The sequence below is a fragment of the Haemaphysalis longicornis genome, unplaced genomic scaffold (genome assembly GCF_048455015.1).
Source record: "Haemaphysalis longicornis isolate Haplotype H1 unplaced genomic scaffold, Haemaphysalis longicornis Haplotype H1 scaffold_15, whole genome shotgun sequence".
Lineage (NCBI taxonomy): Eukaryota > Metazoa > Arthropoda > Arachnida > Ixodida > Ixodidae > Haemaphysalis > Haemaphysalis longicornis.
Window position 1 is genome coordinate 17,728,541 of NW_027526257.1, and position 24,556 is coordinate 17,753,096.

General features: G+C 46.5%; 1 protein-coding gene across 1 annotated transcript in view; it reads right to left on the reverse strand.

The window, feature by feature from the left end:
• LOC144165814 (BPTI/Kunitz domain-containing protein-like) overlaps nucleotides 1-22,029 on the reverse strand; it is a 44,520-nt gene extending 22,491 nt beyond the window's left edge. Inside the window, exon 1 of the mRNA XM_077695596.1 lies at nucleotides 21,933-22,029. Within this exon, the coding sequence (XP_077551722.1) occupies nucleotides 21,933-21,975 (43 nt within the window). The 5' untranslated portion in view covers nucleotides 21,976-22,029. The remainder of the gene's footprint in view (nucleotides 1-21,932) is intronic.
• Nucleotides 22,030-24,556: the final 2,527 nt, after the last annotated feature.

The following is a 24,556-nucleotide window of genomic DNA, read 5'->3' on the forward strand; positions in this document are numbered from 1 at the left end:
TTGCCGGTAGAGGGTCCACAATTTCAAATAGTGCACTTAGCCCAAAGGATCTAACTTTTTTATCAGCAATGACTTCTGGGGTTACGTGCGTAGTAAACAAACGAAACTTTGGGTTAAAATAGAGACCAATCTTTGACCTGAGAAATGTGACAAATCGCACGCTACGAGACCACCTACTCCTATTCCGATGAAAGCCAAGACGCGGCAACACAGCCTGCAAGGGAGGTTACAACGGCTCCTGCGAGCGGCATGTCTTCGTCACCGGCGTGGCTCCGAACCGCCACAATGTGGGCGGGAGGAATCCACGGCCGCGTGGCGATACGGATACTGCTTGACACCAGCAGCCAACAGACGTTTGTTCTTCAAGACGTGTCGCATCAGCTATCTCTGCAATGTATTGGAACAGGATTTCGTGTATGCACATTCGGCAAGAGCAACAGATCCGGCCAGTATCAAGGCCGAAGGGTTACCCTCACGCTCTGTGGCCGCGTTGAATCAAAGAAACTCGTCCTCCATGCTCTGGAAGTTCAAGACGTGTGTACCGTAAGGGTCCGCCAATTGACGGTACCTTGATTACTACGTTGCGTGATCGCAATATGCCTTTACATGGTGGCCCCAAAAGAAGACTAACTCAAACACATGACGGTCAGTGTGTTAATAGGCTCAGGCAATCATTGGAGAGTTGAAACAGGGAGTGTCGAGCATTTCAAAGGGAACCTGTGCGCTGTAGAGGCCATGCTTGACTGAGTCGTCCAGAGAACTTACGATACAATCTCTATCCTCTGCCAGCACGAGTTACTGGGAGAACTGCCCTCTTCCTGTCTTGCAGTTATGACTGGCGCACCGAGTTCCGTCAAGGGGACCCATTGGAGATGTGGCGATTAGATGCAGTGAGCATAAGCGATGCGCACGAGCATCCTGACGTCTATAAACACCCGGCTTTTTCACAGTGCAGTACACAAGATTACAGGCAACTACGTAGTACCGCTTATCATCAAGTCACCTGGGAAGTCGTCGTGCACTAACCGGACTGTAGCAAAAAAACAAGAATAAAAGGACAGCTAGAGCGGTTCATCAGCGAGTACTTTACCGAAGGGCATGCAGAGAGAGTAGTCTTCACGGTGAGATTTGACGGTGAGACTTCATGGCTTCACGGTGGTAGTCCGACGTGAAGCCATGATTACGAAGGTCCGCGTCGTATTTGATGCCTCGTCGCACGAATTCAGCGCACCACCTTTCAACGAAATGCTTGATAACGTCATCAAGCTGGGTCATTAGTCTCCGCGAGCTTCTCTGGCAGCCTAAATGCAGCAAGATCATTCTTACTGCTTATATCCGGGAGGCCTTTCTCCAGATAAGAATTAGATCGGAGGACAGAGACACTGTCCGTTTCTTGTGGATTGACCGAATACCGACATGTGATCATCCCGTCCCCACAATCGTCGAATGGCGCAAGACACGAGTCCCTTTTGTTCGCCTTCAAGCGCGTTCTTGCTATGAGCAGCTTTGCAGCACCACCTGGAAACGTGAAAAATCACATCGGGATTGCAGCTCGCCTGCAATGGTCATTCTACATGAGACTTATTCATATTGGCGTCTTGTGACGAATACGCATTGGAGACTTCAGGGCAAGCGAATGCTTTTATTAGTGATGCAGGAACGCAACTAAGGAAACGGTTGTGGTACTCACGCCTGCTTTGCACCCAAATATTGCAGGACGGCATTTCACTTCAAAACGTTGGTGATCAAAGCTCCAAAACCAAGGTGCTTGAGCTGTTTTAGGAGTACTTCATCCTCACTATGCAAGGTGTGCTGCCGTAAATTTCAACTCAGCCGCCGACGAACCGCACCATTTTACAAGCCTTCGCCACACTTTTCATCCCATGGGCGATTCCACGAGAGAACGAACATGCGTGTACACGACCATTTTTTGTTCATTCTGGTTTTTTTATTATATATGCGCGCAATATGGAAACCTCCGAAAATCAAGTTTGTTTTCTCCTGAGGTGCGTAGTTCGGGAGAAAAAAATGTTTGAATGTGCCCGGAGCGCAGCGGTGGTTTCGGCAACTGCAGATTTTTCCCAGTTTGCGTCTCTGTGTACGTCAAGGAGTACAAGGGGTGTATATAAAATGTTTTGGGCCATAAACTGGACCAGAATGCTAATCGGTGTAACGCAAAATCAGCGTCCTGCAGCGAACAAAACATTTTAAAAAAAATCGTGAAATCGGCCCAGACGATAATTTGTTAGTGTTTTTGACGCCCCCTATCTACATTTTTTCTTTTCTGAAAAACGTGTAAGTCGGCCATTTTATTAGCCATACGTATCTGAACGCATAAACAAAAGATGGTGTTTGTAGAAAATTTAGAAGTACTAAAAAAAATTGAATAACTTCGGCTCTTTTTCAGAAATTGCGCAAATTCAAAACTCAATATAAAAAAACCCCATACCCGATTTTCTTCAAAATTGCGAAAATAAGACTCATTTACTTGGACAACAAAACTGCGGAAAAACATGTTGCATCATTTTGTTGAGAGCAAAGTTATAAGGGGCCAAACTTGGGGCTCGCGCGACGCGTCTTGGCGCGCCGCGGTAAGTTCTGGCCGCTGTTGCCGGACGTTGCGCGGGTGTACACGGGCGGTAATTCATATTCCACTGCCACATGCCGGCACGGTCAATCTCTCTCCAGTATTCCCAAACGAAAAAAACTATTCTGGAGATTCTTCTGTTTTTTTTGTTTTTTTTTCCCGCCTGTTTCCCTAATGTGTTATTTAACGAGCTAACTTTCTGGCCGATAACAGCTCGAAAGCGCTCCTTTGCGGCGCCAGTATTTTGCGGGATGCAAAAAAAAAAAAAGCAAAGGTTCCTCCGATGCGCAGGAAACCGAAACAGATGGCGCTCGGGCAGTTACAAGGGAGGGAATGGATTGACCTTCAGACCCTAATCAGTTCCCCACCACGACGGGCGCATTTCCGCTGGTGGTGCATGGTGCGTTGGCGTCAGTACAGGGTATCCCACCGCATTCTTTGAGGCAAACATGAGAGAACGACCTTAAAAATAACTAACCAGGAAACAAACACCTGCGCCACGGCTTACGAGGCCGTAGGAGGCTTTTCGGAGACGCCACGTGCACGCGAACCTATTTTACTGGAATGAGAATCAGGTGCGGTCGGGTACCTGGCTTCTTGACGTATTATTAAATTCCGGTCTGTTGTCATATTATTGCCGTATATTTATTGTTTAGTCACATATCACAAAGGCGAAGCGTACATTACAGTATTACTAGCGATTTTGATACGCTTGCGTACGAAAATTGCAGTAAGGGGAGGCTACTTCCCCGTCCTTTTCTGTCCTTCAACTCACTGGTTGATGGGCTCTCAACGGATGCTTCCCTTTGCTTTACTCTTGCCATATTTTTCTTTGCTTTTGACTCCTCCCCTTAAAAGTTTTTTTTTTTTTTCATGGGTGGATGCTCTCGTTTGTGCCTAAGTGTTTGCCCGTGGATTTGTGCGCGTGTTTGCTTGCTCGACTACCCGCACACTCTTATCCTGATAGATGTGGCAGGGGAAGCCTAGCGGATTTTGTCTTAAAAAAAAGTGTGACCCGTTCACCCACCCACAGTTCATTCCCGCCCAAGTCTTGCACTCACCCCAGCATGAAGTGTGCGTCTGCGTTTATTGTGCGAATGCCGACCTGTCTGCTTTGGCCCTGCAAAATGTTACAGGGGTTGACCGAAGAATGAGCAACTTAAAGGAGCTTTGTCTTTGCACCTCACCATCGACGCAGTGTTTCTTGGGCGCGTGCCGGCAATTCCCAATGTCCGACAACCTTACCATGTCCGCTTTGGGCGTTTCGGACGAAGAAGACGTCACATACGCTGTATGGGAAATTGGTTCTCCGATAAAAAAGAGTCTACCGCCAGCTGCATTCGTGAAGGAGCTAGGCAAATGGGTCACCAAGTGGATTTCCCATGACTCTATTAGGCGGACCCAGGCCATTGCCATAAACGAAGCGAAAATATGCGAACGGCGATCAAGCATTGTACTGCACTTCGACTTCCCTGAAAATTGGACAGTTATTCTGCCAAATGAAGTCCAGTCGTACCACTGGCACAAAACACAGGTTTCACTATTTACGTGCGTTGTAACTACAAGAAAATCAGTTCAGAGCTTCGCAGTAGTTAGCGATCACATGCAACACGATACCGCACATGCATGCTATGCGCTCGCTCCACAAGGTGCACGAATGCCTGGAAGAAAGTGCCCCTGTGTACAGCTACTTTGTTTACGTTAGTGACGGGGCAGCCAGCCATTTCAAGAACAAATATCAGCTGTACGATCGTTCCAGAGCAAACTACACGTCTGCGAAGTGGCTGTGCTTGACTGTATGAGCGCCCGAGGAAGCTGTGGTGCAGATGTTATAAATATTTTACTTGAGTTGTATTCCCACACGTATGCCTTTTGCTGTGTTCCTGACTGTAAATAATTAATCACGATAGTCTGACAGCCAATTTCCAAACTTGTGTCTTTTTGCTTGAATAAATATTCTTGAGAAAAAACTGAAATACCTTCAGTAATTTACTCGTGCGGTGACCGAAGCGCCATAATAATAGAAAATTTCGACCACTCCTACCACTTCTACCCGATATAACCACCGGAAAAACTTTTCCTGTTGTTTCGAATCCTTGTTTCCTTTCCCTATAAGAAGAGTGGCGTTCGCAAAGGAGCGCTTTCGAGCTGGTATCGGCCAGAAAGTTAGCTCGTTAAAGAACAAATTAGGAAAACAGAGGCGGGCAAAAAAAAAAACAGAAGAATCGCCAGAATAGTTTGTTTTCGTTTGGGAATACTGGAGAGAGATTGACCGTGCCGGCATGTGGCAGTGGAATATGAATTACCGCCCGTGTACACCCGCGCAATGTCCGGCAACAGCGGCCAGAACTTACCGCGGCGCGCCAAGACGCGTCACGCGAGCCCCACGTTTGGCCCCTTATAACTTTGCTCTCAACAAAATGATGCAACATGTTTTTCCACAGTTTTGTTGTCCAAGTAAAGGAGTCTTATTTTCGCAATTTTGAAGAAAATCGGGTATGGGGTTTTTTTTTATATTGAGTTTTGAATTTGCGCAATTTCTGAAAAAGAGCCGAAGTTATTGAATTTTTTAGTACTTCTAAATTTTCTACAAACACCATCTTTTGTTTATGCGTTCAGATACGTATGGCCAATAAAATGGCCGACTTACAAGTTTTTCAGAAAAGAAGAAATGTAGATAGGGGGCGTCAAAAACACTAACAAATTATCGTCTGGGCCGATTTCACGATTTTTTTTAATTTTTTGTTCGCTGCAGGACGCTGATTTTGCCTTACACGGATTAGCATTCTGGTCCAGTTTATGGCCCAAAACATTTTATACACACCCCTTGTACTCCTTGACGTACACAGAGACGCAAACTTGGAAAAATCTGCAGTTGCCGAAAGCACCGCTGCTCTCCGGGCACATCCAAACATTTTTTTCTCCCGAACTACGCACCTCAGGAGAAAACAAACTTGATTTTCGGGGGTTTCCATATTGCGCGCATATATAATACAAAAAACCAGAATGAACAAAAAATGGTCATGTACACGCATGTTCGTTCTCTCGTGGAATCGCCCCCATTGGACTTCATAGCTTCATTCCATGTGCGAGAAAGACTTTTGATTCAACTACTCTGGCGATAGGGCACTCTTGGAACGACCCTCATACAACACAGATCGAGGATTTGTGAACAAAATGTGTGTCAGAGCTCCCCGTCCTATCTAACATCCGTATTTCGTGTTACTTGCCACTGGCATCGCCCGATCCCAACAGCACGTTATTATATTTGATCGCTTACGCCAGCCCTCATGCATACGAAGTGGCAGTATTTGTACGTTACCGAGTGGTTGATGGCAGCTTTGCCGTCCGGCTCCTAATGAGAAAGTCTCGCATTGCACTGCTTTTAGTCCAACATTTTGGCGTGAAAACTGTACTATTTCAGAGTTCTCATACTGTACTGCCTCTTCTGAACTGACTCAACAATAGCATTGCATTGGATTGATGGGGACGAGAACCACTGGAAGACATTCGCAGGGAACCGTGTGCATGAAATTAACTAGCTGACCTTTAGCAAAAGCTGCGCCGGTGGTCACTGTTCGAGCGCAGACAACCCCGTAGACTTTTAACGGGCGAAGTTGCGCAGTATGTCTGACGCGAGAGACGATGTGGTGGACCGGGCCTGTATGGTTGGCCGAACCGTAAGACAACGGGCCTCTGTATGCGTACACTGCGATTGACCAGCATGACCATTTTACCAGCGAGCTGGTGTGCGTGTACCTCAGCGCAGTCTCAAAGCAAGATGCCCATCCACCTACCCTACTGCTTAACATGGAGAACTACAGCTCGCTCTCCAGATTACTCCGAGCAATCGCGTGGATTACGAGGTTTACGAGGCTTCACGAAGTCGCACGATTTTTTCTGAACTATTGACGTCACTATAAATAGGCAAGGTTGAGCGGTATTGGCTCGAGCATGTGCAGGAAACCGCGTTCAGTTCTAAGACCGCCGTTTCCATTATGTTGGAGAGTCCTGACTCTGCTGCCAGATATTGGCCAAGTTCGCTTGGTTAGAGTTGGAGGCCGCCTACAAGAACTTTATCGCCCAGACCAACTTGAACATACAATCCTGTCGCCCAGTGAGCACTTATTTACACGGCTATTGGTAAACGCAGCGCACGTCTGTCTTCTGCACGCGGGAGTTTAGGTTAAGCTTCTAGACCTCCGGTCGAGATTTTGGATCTTGAATGGGAGACAAACCGTCGAGAAGGTTCTTCTGTTCTGCCTGCCATATCGCCACCGTCGTTTGCTTCCAGCGTCGGTACCTGTGGCCCCATTTCCAAAAGAACGCATAGCAGAGTCATCACCATTCGACGTCGGTGGGGTAGACTTCGCGGACCCCTTACGGCTGCTCTACACAACATTCTGTGATGCTTTACGTTGCCGTTTTCCCCTGTGCGGTGACACGCACTTTTCACCTTGAAATAACCTCCTGCATGAAGGCACAAGCATTCATCATCGCCTTTCGTCGCTTCATTCCCAGACAAGGTGTCTCATCAATAGTTTATTCGGATAACGGGAGGGCATTCGAAAGGCATTCAAGACAGTTGTGCTTGCTGCTCTCAGAGACCATGCAGGACTACGCCAGTGCTCGCCGCATCAACCGGAAAGTCGTCACCGAACGGTCTCTCTGGTGGGTTGGATTCTGGGAACCCGTCCTCCAGACTATCAAGGTGCGTTGAAGCGCTGCCGAGGACAAAACAGTCTCGGCTACTGAGAGCTGCTCACTTGGCTGTCTGAGGTAGAAGTGATTATCAAAGGCCGCTCTCTAAGGCAACCGTGCGAAGACAGTACTGATGCAGGGGCACCAGATCCATTACACGTTTTGATTGGCAAGCACTCCCTGGGACTACCACCTCAAATTGCAGACTGTCGGCCTCGCTCCGCCATCGATTACTTGCTACGGTGGGGGAAGTATAGAGACGACCTTCTGCGCTTACTATGCAAACGCTGTAAGGAATAAAATTTCCCTCTTTTCTGTTACGCTCATTCCTGCCTCCTATCTTAATCGTCGGGACTTCACGTTGGCGACTTGGTGATTGTTAAGGACGAAAACGTCCCACCACTGCAGTGGAGACTCGGCATAGGGGTCGAGGCATTCTAAGAAAGAGACAGCACAGAGACATATTTTATCACCACCATTCCAAATGGCCAGGAAATTAGACGGGCTGCACTGCGCTAATATACTACTCGGGGCGAACGCCCACTCCTCGGACCCGCGGGGATGTTGAGTTTACCGTGGCAAAGGAAATGCAGTACAGAAGAATAGTACGACGAAGCATGTGGGCAGCGGGGGCTCCGCGTGAGCATACAAAAAAAAAATTCCCCCGCACCTCCCAGAAGGGAATCGTGCAGAAATGCGAATGCATTGGGTGCACCGATGAGTGTGTTGCGAGTAATGGCGTAATTAATGACGAGAGTGTGAACGTAATCATTTATTCATCAGCACCTGTTTCTGTTATCGTTGTACCTAACGGCCACAATCACTGCCTTGTGATCACTAAAGTGCACGGTCAAAGGGTCTTTGAGAAGCATACGCACGTCACAGTTTCGCATAAAGACCAGATCAATGCAACTCCCGTGAATGGTAGTGGGGCACGTGTCGAAGCCGGCAGAGAGACAATGCATAGAGTGCCTGGTCTGCATGTACTCGACCAGCCACTCGCCACTCTTCTTGCGCACCTCAACGTTGAAGTCACCAACCAAGACTATGGGGTCAGAGGGTTTGGAGCACACGCGCACACTTTCCATAGCCGCGTCCAGCTGCACGGCAACGGCGTCTTGAGCGAGGTTGGGCGCGAGGTACAGGGTCACCACAAAGACTCCGTCTCCGGTGTAGGCAAGGGTGTAGAAGTCCTTGTACGGAGACGTGTCTCGAACGGAAGACGTGGCCACGGCCTGCGATATCAAGTTCCCATACACGTTAGACACGAGACTAACACCGCAGTACTCGCCGTCCTTGCCGCTTCGAGAAAACTAGTACAGCTCGCTTCACGCGCATGCGTTCGGCATTGAGCGCGGAGAGATAACACCTGCGGGCGCACGCCGACGGAGCACGACAACCCCCGACTAAGAAATGCATTCGCATTTACGACGAAGACGATGACGAAGGCAGAACTACGAGGCGCGCGCTCACGTGCGCTCGTGCTGGAGGAATGCAGGCGCACGCCGGCCAACGGAGCAAGACAACCCCCGGCTAATAAATACATTCGCATTTAAAACAGAAGTGTTTGACCTTGCAGCAAGGCTGTCGACGCCTTCACTGTCCCTACACTTAGAACAGTCTTCGTACAACTTATTTCCTGAACTCTTGATAGGTTTTTCTAATTACCCTTTTCGTAGCAAGCTTTGCAACATTGTTGAGGTGTATCCTGTACCTCGCAAATGCAATACAATAGATCAACGACGCCATTTAATAAATAAAATTAGAGTATAAACAGTCAAGTCCCGAATTCCACAAGAACTAAGCGCCTTTCCTGAGCCCCAAGCTTTCCGTGATGCTTAGAATCCACTTTAGAACCCGGAGGCTTTCTGTGATTCTGTTCCATACTTCTGTGGGTGCATAGGTCTTCTTACGAACCAGTGAAATCTGATATAAGACAGCGCTCGTCTTTGTGTATCGTTGTGTTTTGCCTTTTAGCCTTGCGCAAGTGCATCATGAATGGTATCCAACTAGACCCGCATGCACCGCTAATTTAAGGTTTACGGGTTTGCAAACCACTCCGTCCCAAAAAGCCAGTGAACGACAGTTCGAGGAAAAGAGCTCCCGTGCAGCGTCTTCCTAACAAATACGCGAGAAAATACTCACTGACAAAGCCACGTGTCCTCCCTTTGTTGGGCCCCAGGGCATTTTTTCGAAATAACTACAAGCCATGGAGAGTCATACGCAAGACATGTCGAGAGACGACGTAATTGCGCAATATTACGGGCAAACAAAAGCGGCGGCGCGTTTATACCGTGGTAGAATAGGTCGATGACACGTGACCGGCTGTATTGGGTGCAACCTAGAGTTACCAAAAAGCTCCTGTATACCTCACCCAAAACAAATGGACTACTGAGCGGGTAGGCCCGCGACATCTCGTCAATGTGCTCTACAAGTGTGTACTTTATAATGAATATTGCCGCGAACCATACATTGTGTTTGTTTATTTATGTTTTGCTTTTACCGCCCCGCTGCGCCGGTCTGTGTTATCTTTGCGCCAAGGGAAGCGCGTGTTCCATTCTTTCTTTCTGTGCCGCATGTGTTATCTGTTGTGATAGGGAGAGCATTCCCATCTAACGTGAACAGCCCAGAATAATCTTCTTGGATCTACTATGTTCTCGATGCGAATCGACGTTTCGAGAACCACGCGCGCCGAAAGATAAAATCCTGCAGTGCGGACGCCGGGGCATTCGATTCGACGGCACTCGCCTGTGCAAGTCACTTTGTTGACCGCTGCTTCGCCGCCTCTGTATTCTTTTGAGTTGTTAGGGGAGCACAAGTTCGCTCCAATAAACGTGTTTCTCATTCAAGACAACTGCATCTTCCTTGTCTTTGTGACAATATTACTGATCGAGAAAAATAAAAACAATTCTTTTATTCTGTTGGATGAGCATGGACAATAAATAACACGCAATGCGGAAACTGTATGATTGAAAATAACTTTTCAGTATGTTATTTCCAGTGCCTTCTCGCTTTGATATTAAAGGCTTAGTTTGCGATGTCAGGTGACCCTAACTATTCACCCAGCTTTGAGGAACACGTACGACTTCCTAGTAAAGTGGCACTCACCAAATAAACCACGACCGTAAACACAATTAAATATTATTTCTTGCACCATCAACTAAAGTTTTGTTCATTACACAAGGTGAAACAATTTAGGTCGACAGGCTTTTTAAAAATTAGGCCCTTATATGTACGTGAATACTACTTAACAGTGAGGTTTTGCGCCAAAGCGGGACACATAATGTGGTGGTAAATATTGACGTTAGTGGCTTAATTGACAAAAGTTGAATAATACCTTTTGAATGTACGCTGTAAGAAGGCATGTTTGTTTTGAAATGTTAATGCGATCGTACTTCTACTCGGTATAACTTGGCAGAATTCAAGCGCATCCGTTTTCCGAGACATAGAACTGCGTTGTTTATTTGCCGTTCGCGTGATTACACATGCACGACAGTGAGGTCCGGCGCAGAGCTACTCCATTTGGTTATGTGCCTCCTGTTAACAGGGTTACCAGCGCACGTAGACGAGGACACAGAAGGAAGACACGACAGGACGAGGCGCTTAACTCGAGATATGAAAATGACAGGACAAGGCGCTAAACGTGAGCATCTTGTCCTGTCGTTTCTTCCTTCAGTGTCCTCGTCTGCGTGCGCTGATAACACTGCTTATATGCATAACCAACTACCCAAGCAAGCCATCGCCGTCTGCCTCCTGTGTACGTTGTTTAGTTAGATAACGCCGTGGTGGCAGTCGCAAAACGATAACTGGCACCCTTTCAGTCTCGCCTGTAGTTGGGAACCGCCCTTGGCTTTACCCTTTCTCTAGCATACCTCCCCACTGGTGTAGAGCATCGCTGTTTTCTTCTATACATTTCGCTCCTTGTTCACTTGTGTGTTTAAGGTGGCTATGTGCCGGCCTATTGTCATTTCTTAGTATACATTTCCTATAAGTAAGTTTGGGGCAGTCGTAGAGGCCGTATCTCTGTAGCAGAAGGTCAGAGGATAGGGGCATGGCATTCGCAGGTATTTAACTAGTGATAGCCAACTGCCTTCCACGGCATGACTGTGATCTACGTAAATTGCTTCGTTACAAAACACAAGTTTTCCTGATGCGGTATGTGCTCATGCACTACCGTCATACTATGGACATTGGGTATTAGTTGCGGTTTGTAACTGTTTCTCTAAGCAGTGTTTCTCTACTGCCATTTAATGCTGCGGCATCTGTCTTTTGTCTACTCTGATGTCATCGCAGATTACCGCTAATGCATTCATTTTTCATCTGGTACCAGTGGGGCTACAAATATCACAGGCCCCTAAGAACAATATTAATGAGTTGTGCTTGCTGCTCGATGCAATATGCACGCCCGCTAGGTTTACCGCTCAGCCAGCGAAAGCTGGTCCTAATTCCTTCCTGCCCACCAGAGCCTGTAATGCTGGCATGAAAGTAAAGTGGGCCAGGAGAGTAGACGCCATTTCCAACTGTGTTTTTGGCCAATGTTCCAACAGGATATCCACTCCCATTGACGCTCTTTTGGAGAGCCGTGAGCAGCCTTCCGAAGTTTGGGGCGCAACGTAGTCAGAGTATCTGATCGGGTCGCCGGTTTACCGACGCCGCACCTCCAACAGTTCCTTGCATCGGCTTACATTGACGAAAACACCGCGGGATTTTCCTTTGCGAAATTGTAGGTGAGGTTGTGGCTGCTTTTATCTTATCATCACTTTCCTCGTTCAAACTTTTTACATGTCAGGAAGATTTCCCTAGGGTGGTTCACAGATGCAAATTTTAGCTCCTGATAATTACACTTTCACATAAGCGATTGGGTACTGCCCACTGGTGCACTTTTGCTACAGTGGAATCTTCGTACCGTACCCGTACCACTGACAGTCCAAACTGCAAAATGGGTTAAGGATAGCAGCGAGAACATCCTGACCTAAGATTCGTACAATAAATAACTGTGAAGCAGTGCTCTGTTAAACAATAATTTGTGTCAAGTTTTAATAAGTGCCTTCTTTGCACAACGTCTGATCTATATTCTTTGTACGGCCGTAAATTCTTAATCGCGCTAGGCGCGAGCAATGTCGACAATAATTTCGCTAATTCAATTACTTTTGCTAAATACAAATTCTGACCGGTTGAAGCGCAACTGGGGAGTGCCAAATATTTAATTGTTATACCCGGCTTTGGGTTTACCTTAGCAGCTTGCGGCACTGTTCTAATGTATGCACTACAACACGCATGTCATCTGATTGGGTATTATTCACCTGAAAGCTGCAAGAAACCGCAATCTCAATGTACCTTGCTCAAAAAAAGATTATTTTGACTCTATTGGTGATTCCTTTAAAAACTCAACCACCAACAAAAGGAAGTTGTCCGACGTTGATTATAATGATGATTACAGTGCGAGAACGTACACCAGTGCAGGCCCATTTTTATATCCACGCATTGTAGGGAGTTTTCAAAATACCACAAGTCGTTGACAGAGCTCTCGGGATAATGGTAATCGGTTTATTTGGTTTCTCTGTATTTCCTAAAGCATTGCAGATACCCAACCAGAAACCGGGCTGTAGCTTCATTCTGGCTTCCCCTGTAATAGTTAGCGCCTGCTTCCGTTCACTTTAAAACAGCCTGAAATTATCCATGACAAAACTAGGGTGGGTAATTCACGTTCGCAATGTTGCAACCAACAATAATTATAAATATTAAAGAGCTCCATGTCACCTGCCATAGCGGTTGCTATGGTGCATAAAGCTGGAGCACAAACTTCTACGCTATTAGGATGACATGTGTGAATTCGCAACAAACGCCTACCCTCTCTCCAACACGTAGCCTTACGAATTGACATGAATGTTTACGTAGCTCATGTGCGTGCTCTCTGTTTAATTTGCCTACTGCTTAATGATCAGTGGATGCCGCAAATGGGTCTTTATGGTTTATAAATATTTAGCATTGCTATGGCAATGTTCCTAAGAATTCTTTTTATGTCTAGAGCGTTGTGCCGTCGCAGTAGTGCTACATTTTCTTCTTTACATTACACAGTAGTTTTCAGTACCCTGGAGAACGAACTGGAAATGTTGCATGGATGGCGTTCACGAGTAACAGCATATTTCAGCATGCCTGACCAGAGTGATCAATTGGTTCGAACGCACGTGCCCAATACTTAGTGGTGTGCGATGCCACATTGTATTTGTAACCACAAGGTATATGAGGAGACATGATGTATTTTGATGTTTTGAGGAATTTTTTTCGCCGCACTACTTTGCTATGTCATTTGTCTCAGTACGGGGCACCTTGTTTAGTCAAAGTGACGACATTGGCTACACCGCGGACCCCGAGCACCTATACTCACGCTGTTTCCTACAATGACTGCAAGTTTTAAGGTGAATGGTAGAAACCACAAACGTGGGTCCTTAGAGCCGTGGTGAAATTCCGGGGGATGGGCTACCCTCTCTCGAAATCAGGGTAAACTGAGCAAAGAAAGTACTACGTCCCCTACATTTTTTATATGCAGTATGAATAAATTAAACAAGCCACCCCAAATCGTGAACGGTCCCTGGAAAGGACCTCACCGAAGTTTCGTTTCCTATAATCCCAACCATAACCTTTCCAAATCCTGGCCGCTACTCGCGTTTTGTGGTCATCGAAGCACTTGACGCAGCCCACCCTGTCGCTTCGGAATAATATGATTTGATCGCAAAGTAGCCTAAATAATTATTTGGGATAACATTGTGCGTATTGTTTGAGAACCGCGACCCGCGATCCCGAGCCAGTGCGCGCGCCTAGAGACGTGCCGCGCTGAAAACAGTTCGGCGCTCCACTGGTTCGTCGGCGCCCTCCAGAGATGGCACCACAGGTCCATGCGCAAAATAGGCGCCCTGGCTACGCGAAGATGTGCGCGCTGAAGACGGGGAGAGTCTCGCGGACGTCCGGTCTGGACAGCATCGGCGAAACAGTGGGTTTGTAACGGCGGACATGTATCTCATGTAGGAACTTTTGTTTGTCGCGAGTCGTCAAAGCCTGCATCCCGTTCGCGATCACGACAAGGATGGCGTGATTCGTGAACGCCGTCGAGCCTTTTGCTCGCATCTGGCACGGACAGCGGGGCTGGCCTGCTCAACCACCGGCGGTGTCGAGCGCGGCACGCGGAGCTACCGCCAGTTGCTGGTGCAGCTCGCTGGGCCACCGACCTGGCGGCAGTCAACGGTTCGGGAGGACCTGCGGTCGATGCGGCCACAGAACTGAGGAGGCGGCGGAATCTGGCTCTACGCGATCGGCGCAAGCCTTCTGGCAGCCGCAGTAGGCGCGGCCGTTAATGTTACCACCTCGAGCTGGGAGTGTGGATCGCACACGGCGCAACACCGGCATTGGTCGACTTCGGCTGCAGGCTACAATCGGGCCTGCCAACCTGCTGAGCTGCCCAACCGCGAGAGACTCGGAACCTGTACAATGTGTTCACGGGTTTTTGAGGTTAGAATTGCGAGGGCCGCACAGTGTGGCGAACCTTGACATGGATGGCATAGGAGTGGCGTTTGGTGGCAATTTTGCTGACTTGAGGCGTCGTGACGAGAGTGGTGCAACGTGGCGTCAGTCGGGTTCAACGGGCGTGCAGACTTTTTGGTTGGAGGAGGAGTGTGCAAATCATGGAGATCCGCGATCCCGAGCCGGTGCGTGCGGGGAGAGACGTGCCGGGGTGATACCGCTCCGGCGCTCCGCTGGTTCTTCGGCGCCCCCGAGAGACGGCACCACGGTAGGCGTTCCGGATGCGCGAACATTGGCGCGCGGAAGACGGCGAGAGTCTCGCCGGAGGTCCTGTCGGGGCATCATCAGCGGAAAAGCGCGGCGGTGACAGCGGTCATTGATCTAAGGCGGGAGCTTTTGTTTGTCGCGCGCCGTGAGTGCCTGCCTTCCGTTCGCGATCACGACTAGGACGGTGTGATTCGTGAATGCCGTGGAGCCTTGTGCTCGCATTATTTCAGAGTTCTCAAATAAGCGGCTGGGCTTCGGCACTACTGCCCACCGTGTTCTCCTATCCGTGAAACTCGCAGCGCCGCCATAGGTGCGTGGGCCCGCGTGGTTCACAGGCCTGGATCTAGCATGGTAGCCTACGCCGGAGTAATGGCTGGATCGCCCAGCAGAAACCCTATGATATACCACAAGATACAGTGCAAAAAGAAAGAACAGGTCAATTGCTTGTTGAGATGAAGAACCAGCAACAGACGATGACACTTCTTTGTACAACTAAAATGGTCGATCGGGACATCAGGTTCACACCCCACCATGGGTTCAAACCATTGCAAGGTGTGATTTTTGAGCCACATCTGCTACTGAAACAGGTGACGATCTTCTCGAAGGACTGAAGGATTAGTGCGCCACAGCCATACGCCGCACAACGATGCGAAGAGATGAGAAGATAACATCCACAAAATGCATTACCCTGAAATGCAACCGCTCATTTCTTACAGATTGTGTATATGCAGGCTTATTCCAGTGTTTAATTCGTTCTTACGTACAGACCCCGCACCGCTACTTATTGTGCCAGTGGTTTGGGCATGGCATAAACCGTTGCCGCGGCAAATCGACCTTCGCGAAATACGCTGTACCGGACCACACCACCGACAACTGTGACTCCACCACCCTCACTTGTGCTAACTGCCGGGGACCGCATGTGGCATACTGCCAAACATGTGAGAACTTTCAAGTTGTGTAGAAAATATTTAATAGGAAAATAACAGAAAACATTTCCTGGTAAGAGGTGCGAAAGAGGTTTGATTCTTTTCCCATTCGGTAGTATGACGACGCAGCGCCGGGAGGGTGGAGGAGGAAGCGGGGTCTGGATACGGCAGTGTCTCAGTACCGCGAGTTGGACTTTGTTTCAATATCCTTGAATTGCCTCTGGTGCCCACTCCGCCCCCAAACCGTGCTCACACCGCTTGCTTAGCCAGCAGAGGTTCTGGTTGCAACCACATCTGCTGGGGCCTCTGCTGCATCACCATTTGCTGTGCACCGGCGCAAAGCCATGTGAGGGCACTGATAAGATAGACACGGAGAAACCCGCCGCAGCTGTCAACCCCTCCGCACCACCTGTCCCACCCGTGGCGCTCCTAACGCCGTCGGCTGTAGCAGCTCAGGCAATACGCACCGAAGAGGGTGCGCGGTCCAAGGTATCTGGTATTCCGGGGAAAACCGACTAAAATATGAACGTCGCACCTTTTATGACTCTGTAGCATCGCCAAAAATGAATTTAGGTGCCCAAACCTCATCAAAAGTGCAAAATGCGTACAATTACTATACCGACAGACCTTACATAAACCCACATTCCAATCCCTCTTGACTGTACATAATGGCAAGAGAGCACATTCCACAATGCAACTGCCGAGGGCTATTTGAAAATCTCGGTGATGAAGACAAGTTACTGCGAGCCAGCCAAACAAGTGTCATGTACCTACAAGAAACACATTTAAACAGAAAATACACGAAATTTCTCATCAATTCTCTGGTATTCAGAAAGGACAGACAGTGGCGCACAACCTCTTCTGGTGGTGGAGCCATAATCGCCCAAAAATCTTTAGCATGTCATCGAGTCACTCTCAGCAGCGTCCTTGAGGCTGTTGCTAAGCGAGCAATGACCTTTCATAGGCTAGTAACAATGTGCACCCTCTACATAGCCTCCTGATTATGGGCTAACAAGTTCTGATTTTGAAACTCTGATTGATCAGTTTGCTGAACAATACATATTATTAGGTGACCTCAATGCCAGAACTCACTCTGGGGGCCTCTCAACCGGATGCGTGGAGTCGCCTCATTGAAAGATCCTACAAGCAGACACACTAGAAACATTGCTACACGTACAAATTATAGTGCATGCGGGGCATATCCTCGCTTTTCGGGGGCGGCCAAAGTAGTGGCTTTTCTGAAAGAGGGAAAGGACCATCCTCCTCTTCAAGTTATTGTTGGAGCACCTCAACAAGCTGCCTATGCAAGTTTATTGAGCGTACATCAGCAGGAGAGTCATGTACTTCTTAGAATACAATACAATTTTGGAGAACTCCCAGGCTGTCATCAGGGCGGGGTTTTCCCGAAAGAATGAACTGGTGGCATTAGAATCATACATAAACGATGTCTTCGTTTATGAAGTGGTTTGCGCAAGGGGTCTTTTGACCTTGAGAACGCCTATGACACCGCTTGGGTCAACGGGACCTTCAGCGACATGAGCTCATCTGGTATGTAAGGCAACAATGTGAACATTCTCGCTAATTATTTGTCCGAGAGAATCTTTCGTGTAAAAGCTGCTAGTGCACTCTCAAATGTTCATGTGCAATAAAATGGCGTCCCTCAAGGTAGAGCTTTATGTTGCACACGGTTCGCTGTAAAGATGAACTGCATTGAGAAGGCATTGCCACCTACAATCTTGTGTTTAATGTACGTCGACAATGTTAAAATATCATTTAAATGATGCTACTTGTTCATACGTGAACGTCAAGTCAAGCGTTGTGTCAAAACACGTGCCGGCCAGAAAAAAATGGTTTTAAACACAGTGGAGAAAAACCTAATTGTGTTGCTTCCTGCAGCAAGCGTGGGATCCATATGGACCCAAATATCACTCTTAATGGCGTTTGATTGCTGTCACAAACTAACATAACTTTTTAGGTGCAGTGTTCAGTAAAAAAGCGTTCGATAGAGTGCAGCGTGGCATTTTACTCAAGAAGCTTCAATCATGCGGTATACGAGGCGTACCTCTAAAACTAATTAAAACGTATCTCACAAGCCGATACCAGTATGTTACAATAAACAAAACAATAATTCTCAAAAAGCCTATACTTAAGCACGTGGTTCCCCAGGGGTCACTTTTGGGTCCACTACTCTTTCCTGCCTATATAAATGACATTACTGAAATACCAGGATCCCCAGAATTAATTACGTATGCCGACGACACCAATATTTTTTAACGGTGAAACGAAGAAAATCCTTGAAGAATATGTGAATGCTTACCTGTTGAAACTGTCTCAATGGTTAAACCAAATTCAGTTAAGCTTTAATACAAATAAAACTAAGTATATATTCTTTAAACCAGCAAGCAAACGATATACAACTGATGTTAAAATCGTATTTAACTGTAACCTGCTAGAAAAAGTTACAGAACAAAAATTATTAGGAGTATGGTTTACCGATACCCTATCGTGGAATACACACGTCAGTTAACTGAAATCCGATTTATCAAAAGCCATTGGGTGCATGTAATAAATATAGTGTTTTGCCGACCTGTTTAAAGCAAAGCCTGCATTATTCCCTATTTTACTCCCAGCTGAGCTATCGAATTTTAGTACGGTGTACTTCAACAGCTTCTCAATATAGCTGCCCTTGCCATAGCTGCCCTTGCACCAATAAAATCCAACAGTCATCATCAATGCTGCGTCGTTCACGGTTACTGGGGTGTAGAGTTTATATGACAAAAAAACTAGCAACGTGCCAGTATCGGTTCCATGACAAATACTTGAAGTTTTCTTTGTGAATCGGCACCCTAAAGGCTTCTTGGTAAGCGTTTTGTTGTAAAGGCACCGGTACGTCCTGTGTTACACTCGGTCTCGCAGCAACGACAGACCCAGAGAGTTAGAAGGGAACGTGGTTGTGAGAGTGCACGGCAGGCACAACGTAAGTATTTCAGAGCTTATTTGATGCAAAATGGAATGTGGTTCCACATAGAATCATGACAGGCATGCTGCATCGTTATGGGCAAAATAAAGTGTACCTAATATTAGGTCGCCATTAATGTTGTTATTTCACTATTCTTGTATACTAACATTTATAAATGCATTTAACTATGCTCTAAAGCCACTGTCAACCAACTGTAAGAGGAAATTTGAAAAATACTCATAGTTATTTCACTGCAAACATCCACATTTAGTTGACGACGTAAAATGGATAAGTAAGCGGCTGCCTAAGCTTCCAAAATATGCCGTGAAGGGGACCGTTCCTACTGGTATTCGCACACAGGGGGTAGCCACGTTCTTTCATTTATCCGTTGTAGTGCGTTATGCAGCGAATAATATCAACTGGTTACTGGTACCTTGGATGCAGTTTACCTATTCTAAAAAAAGGCAACCAGCACAAGAAATACATACTTGAACTTGGGTGTTTCATTCTGCTTTTTACTGGTCAGGTTTGGTGCTAAAGCAGCATATTTTCTAAATGGCAATATTAAACAATGATTTTGTCTTATTAGTCTTCCATATTTCTTGCGGACGTGAATGTGATTGAAAAGGTACTTTTACACGACAGATTTTACTGACAGTCTCGCTATTTTTAGAATTGCATCATTCAGTTGTATAGTACACAGTGAGGCTCAGCTGAAATATGAGGGTGTAAAACACGTCCGTACTTTTGTTCGCTAACAGGCCAGCGCTTCAACTTTTCAAGAAATCGTTGTTTTTGTCTAGGCTTAAGAAATGTGTTTGGACACACATTTTGTCGTATGATATCAGTTCACGTCTTCTTCAATCACCAGCACCTTCGGTTTGGTGAAATAATGATTTATTCTCTTCTTGACGTACATACATAAAATCTTACAAAATGAAGTGGTGACATCAGAGTTTCATGCGAAATAACTGGTATAGAACAACCTCGAGCTAATTTGTTTGTGTGCAGTACGAGTTGTTTCGTACAATGCTCATTTTTTTCACGGATGAATACTTTTCTCGCATGGGAACGCTTCAGTGTCTACGAAACAGGTTTGTTTTCACACTTATCGCCTCGTGTGTTCCTTTCCTTGTTAGTCTTTCAAGTAAGCGGTCGTGGTTTCCTTTTATTTAAAAAGTTTTTTTTACTTAGCATGTTGGAAGCAAATAAGGCGTGATTGTAGAGAGCACTCTCCAACTGAGTCTGTAAAAAATTGGGCCCATCTCCCCGCGAGGGGGACTCGAGTAAATGCGTCGCATAGGGGGTGGGTGTATTGCGTTAACGTTTAGTGTTTGGGGAGGTGGTGGTAGTGAATGCGTTGTATCAGCAGCTTCTTGACGTAGTTTGAATGAGCCAAGGATATCAGACGCGTTCGTAGCCTTTGATTCTGTGTCGGTTTTGTGGCGCAGTGGGAAGAGCACCATGTACCTCGCGTTCCGCCCACGTGTAGTGAATGCGTTGTATCAGCAGCTTCTTGACGTAGTTTGAATGAGTCAAGGATATAAGGCGCGTTCGTAGCCCTCCATTCTGTGTCAGTTTTGTGGGGCAGTGGGTAGAGCACCATGTACCTGGCCTTCCGCCCGCAGGGTTGTGGGATCGAAACCAGGCGCCCGTAAGTATTATTTTTTTATATAGTGTAGGGGGAGGGATGCGGACTACTACGGACAACTAGAACGGGTGACATCGTGAGTTAAAGAAATGCTCAGCATTTAAAAGAAATGTCGCTGCGAAAGGATGTGCATTGAACGGGTACTTTCGGTTTAATCTAAACAATCAGAGAGTAATAAAGGCTAATAGAGACAGCATACATGTTTTTATTGGTTTCCGCACGATTAACACCAATTGAAACCTAATCATTGTGAGGGAATAAATCTTCAAAATAAACACACCTGTTATATGTTTATGAGACAAAAGAGACGACGACAACAGTTAGTGCTTCAATATATCTGCCACGAGTTTATTGAGTGTAGTAAGATTTCGAATGAACATTCCATATTATTCGTTTTTTTAGCTCAAAAGTACGTAATTTGTCTAGTTAGGCGAAGTACGAGATTTTTAGCTGAAATGGTAATTCCCCCTTCTCCGCGGTCGCGCCAAGTCACTGTGCTATTTAATGCCACGATATGTATGTGTGTTGGGCCTTAATGAGGGCGCGAAAAAGTACTTCCAACAAATTCTAATTAGGCTGGAAATGACCACGAAAAATATTGACGGCTACGGGTGAGTGTAGGTCAAAGTTGCGACGAGGTCATGTTAACCAATATCAACGGCAAATCGAAGAAACTAATTATTACGGCAAAGAATTGAGATACCAAGAGTGCGTCATAAACCGACAAATTACAAGTACTTCGTGCGATTACTCAATTAGTGCACCATAACCATTACGTGCCTTTATGCATAGCACTAGCCAAGCATAACTGTGGAAATGTTTCGGTATATTGAATGCTCTTTGGTACCAGAGATGCGTGCCAGCACATTTAAATTAGCTACTGTGTCCTAAGCTAAATGAACTTGAATACACCGAATCCCTAGAGGAGATATCGAGTGTTTGTTTCGACATAAATTGTAAAGCTGAGAGATAAGTGGATTGAATATACCAATTTCACGAGGAATAGTTCTTATAGTCACGTAATAAAGACTAAGAAAACAGCTTGCCTTCTAATTACGTTTATTCTGTAAACGGCGGCTCTCACGCAGCGTATTCTTGAATAATATTAACAAAGGGATGCTTTTGTTTTATTGTTTGTATGTTAACATTGAAAATACTTTTCCCGGTTTTCGAACAAAGTTGTGTTCGGAAAACATTCTGGTTAGCACAACACTTTTCTTAGCGCTGTAGTCTAATCTAAAATTGCAGAAGCGTGATTCTTTTATTGTAACTCGCCGAGTAGCCTTAGGATTTATGATTTCCAATTGAGGCATTCAAACTCACCAAACGCAGTGCCCACGAGGGACAGCAACACAACAGTCCTCATAGTGGCACTTTGAGTGATGTCTGATATGACCCCACGAGCCGCCCTGGGGTCAATACTTATACTGGCGAAACGGGTGTTAGCTCTGTGTTTGACAAACTTCAGCAGTTGCACAGCCTCTTACAGATAACGTCCACTTCAGGCTTGCACCTTTTCTTGCGGCGATGCGCCACTCAGCGAGTCGTACGCTTATCAGATGCTGGTGTCAGCGCCTTACAAAAGTATAACAAGCAGTAGTTGGTGAGCACCTTTACGCGCAGAGTTCCCATTGTTTACTTACTGTAGTTTATCTTGTACTTAGGTTTGGTTCCGCTAAGGAATACTTAGTTGTTTGCACGAAACGATGCCGCAGGTTGTATTCTGAAAAAAATCTCCAACTATTTGCAGACCCCGAAGAATTGCATGCCAATTTTTATACCTTTGGAGAAACCGTCCGTGAGAAACAGTCTGTGAGTGGCGCATCTGTCTCGTAGTTCTTCGTTTTTTTTCGGTCCACGTTTGTAGCGCTTGTTTTTTCTTAAGTAATGAACCAACTAGCCCAACAGCATATTTTACGTGAGTTAAACAATGGGCGCGGATGTGTGAAATACAATTGCCTGAAATTATTATAATAGTTAATTGAGCAGTTTTAGTATGAACATGGGGTTTACTGAATAAACGAAAACGCCACACCCGCCTTCTGCAGCTGCACGCAATGCATTCAGGAGACATCCCACCTTTTTCAATCTGAACTGAGATTCCTAGAGCCACGCTAAACGAAGATTTTGAACGTGATTTAGGCAAACAAGCAAGGAATAACAAATTCTGGAACTGGCGGTGCGCGTGAATTTTTTGAGACAAGACACCTGAAGAACCTATATATTTTTTTGAGGTTGACTGAGAGGATTCTGGTATATTTTTCTAAATACAAACGTCCGTTACATGTTTAGTGCTTTGGTTCATCTACACTTTGGCTGTTGTGCCAGGTGATCGCGCCGGCTAGTGCTGTTATTTGAGTCACTGTGCAATAAAAGGCATCTGAAAAGGACAAAGGGCTCAAACAGCCTCGTCAGCTGGTTCTGTGTTTTTTTGGTAGGGGTCACCTCTAAAACACGACTACAAAAGAAACCAGGAGAAAACATAAAGCTATATTTACTAATACTCATAGGATTCCTTTAAGCCTTTACAGGAAAAAAAAAACGTCCAAGGAAATTTACGCACTTGTGATTTGGCTGCATAATATTCTGGAACGATAGCGGGAAGACTGCGGCGTCTTTTAACAGAACATCTCAGCAAGCTGGCGCTGGCTTCAGTAGGGTTGGCCAAAAAACAAAAAAAAAATACCGCGCGCCAGTACCATGTGCGGAACATGTGGAGCGCCCGGCGTCGTCCAGGCTAGTGGGTCTACTTGCTCTACCTGAGAATCTTGAATGAATGAATGAATGATTGAATGACTTTATGGCAGAGAGGAGGCTAAAAACCCTGTGGCTAGACAATGGAAAGGGGGATGGGTAAACATGTCACTAATTAGTAGCGCATCTAATTAATGTTCAAGTTCCACTATCAATGTAGCTGTATCTCGAGGCCCCGTTCGAGCAACACACACAGTGTGCTTTCCGTGAGGGAAGGGTGTTACCGGCATAGTTCTTGATGGCACAATATGGCTGGTGTGTCAAGATGAAGCGCACCGGTCTTCATTTTTGACTGGCAACTTGAAACGGTAGTCGGTCAGTCATTAAACAATTTTATAGAAACCATTTCTACGGCAATTTCTGTGATTTATTTCTAACATTTCGGTGCTCTCCTTAACATACTCGATATGCTCTAACGCCGATGTCGGAACCGTGGTGCTTGAGAGCAACTGCGCATGGCCGTCTGAGAATGGTGCACATTACCAGATTAGGTGGGACAAGTTGGAAGTATCGCGGCTGAGACAGTGGGGCACCTGAGTAAGGATGGACGCCTTGGGTTTGTCCCCCTCGACATCACATCGCGAGTATAGGCCGAGTCGGCGTAAACTTCATTGTGGAGGGCTTACCTCTCTTGGGAAAGGCCTTTAGTGGGGGGAGAAAACGAGGGTGTGAGGCCTCGGCTAGCCGGAGCTGGCTCGGTGCTCTAGCGTGACGACGTTTTTGTTGCCAGTGTTGCTTATTATATGGTCGGTGGGTGAGATTGTACTGAAGTGGTGTCGAGAACCTGGGGGGATTTAGTAGGCACTCCCGGGCAGCGTTGTGTGCCGTTCGGTTAGCGTCCGTTCTAGACGTGTGCACAGGTGTCCAAACCGTGCGTATCTTGATTCCTTTATTAGACAGGTCCCGTCGTAAGTAGAGGATGTTTGTCGCCGTGGGGTTATGCGTGATGGTCTTATTCCGTTCCCGGCGGGCAAAGTGCGAGTCCGTGATGATGCATAACTTCTTCGTGTGGATGGTGGAACAATGGGTCTGAATGCTTTTAACTGCGCCCAGAATTCCAAGACTTACACTTCATTTGAGAGGCCGTATCTATTCGTAATGTAGCGAGTACCACTGAGTTGTGGAACCTCGGGGCACGTCCAAGCTACAGTGGCTGTTTTTTCGTGGATAGCGGCATCGGTTAATACATCAGC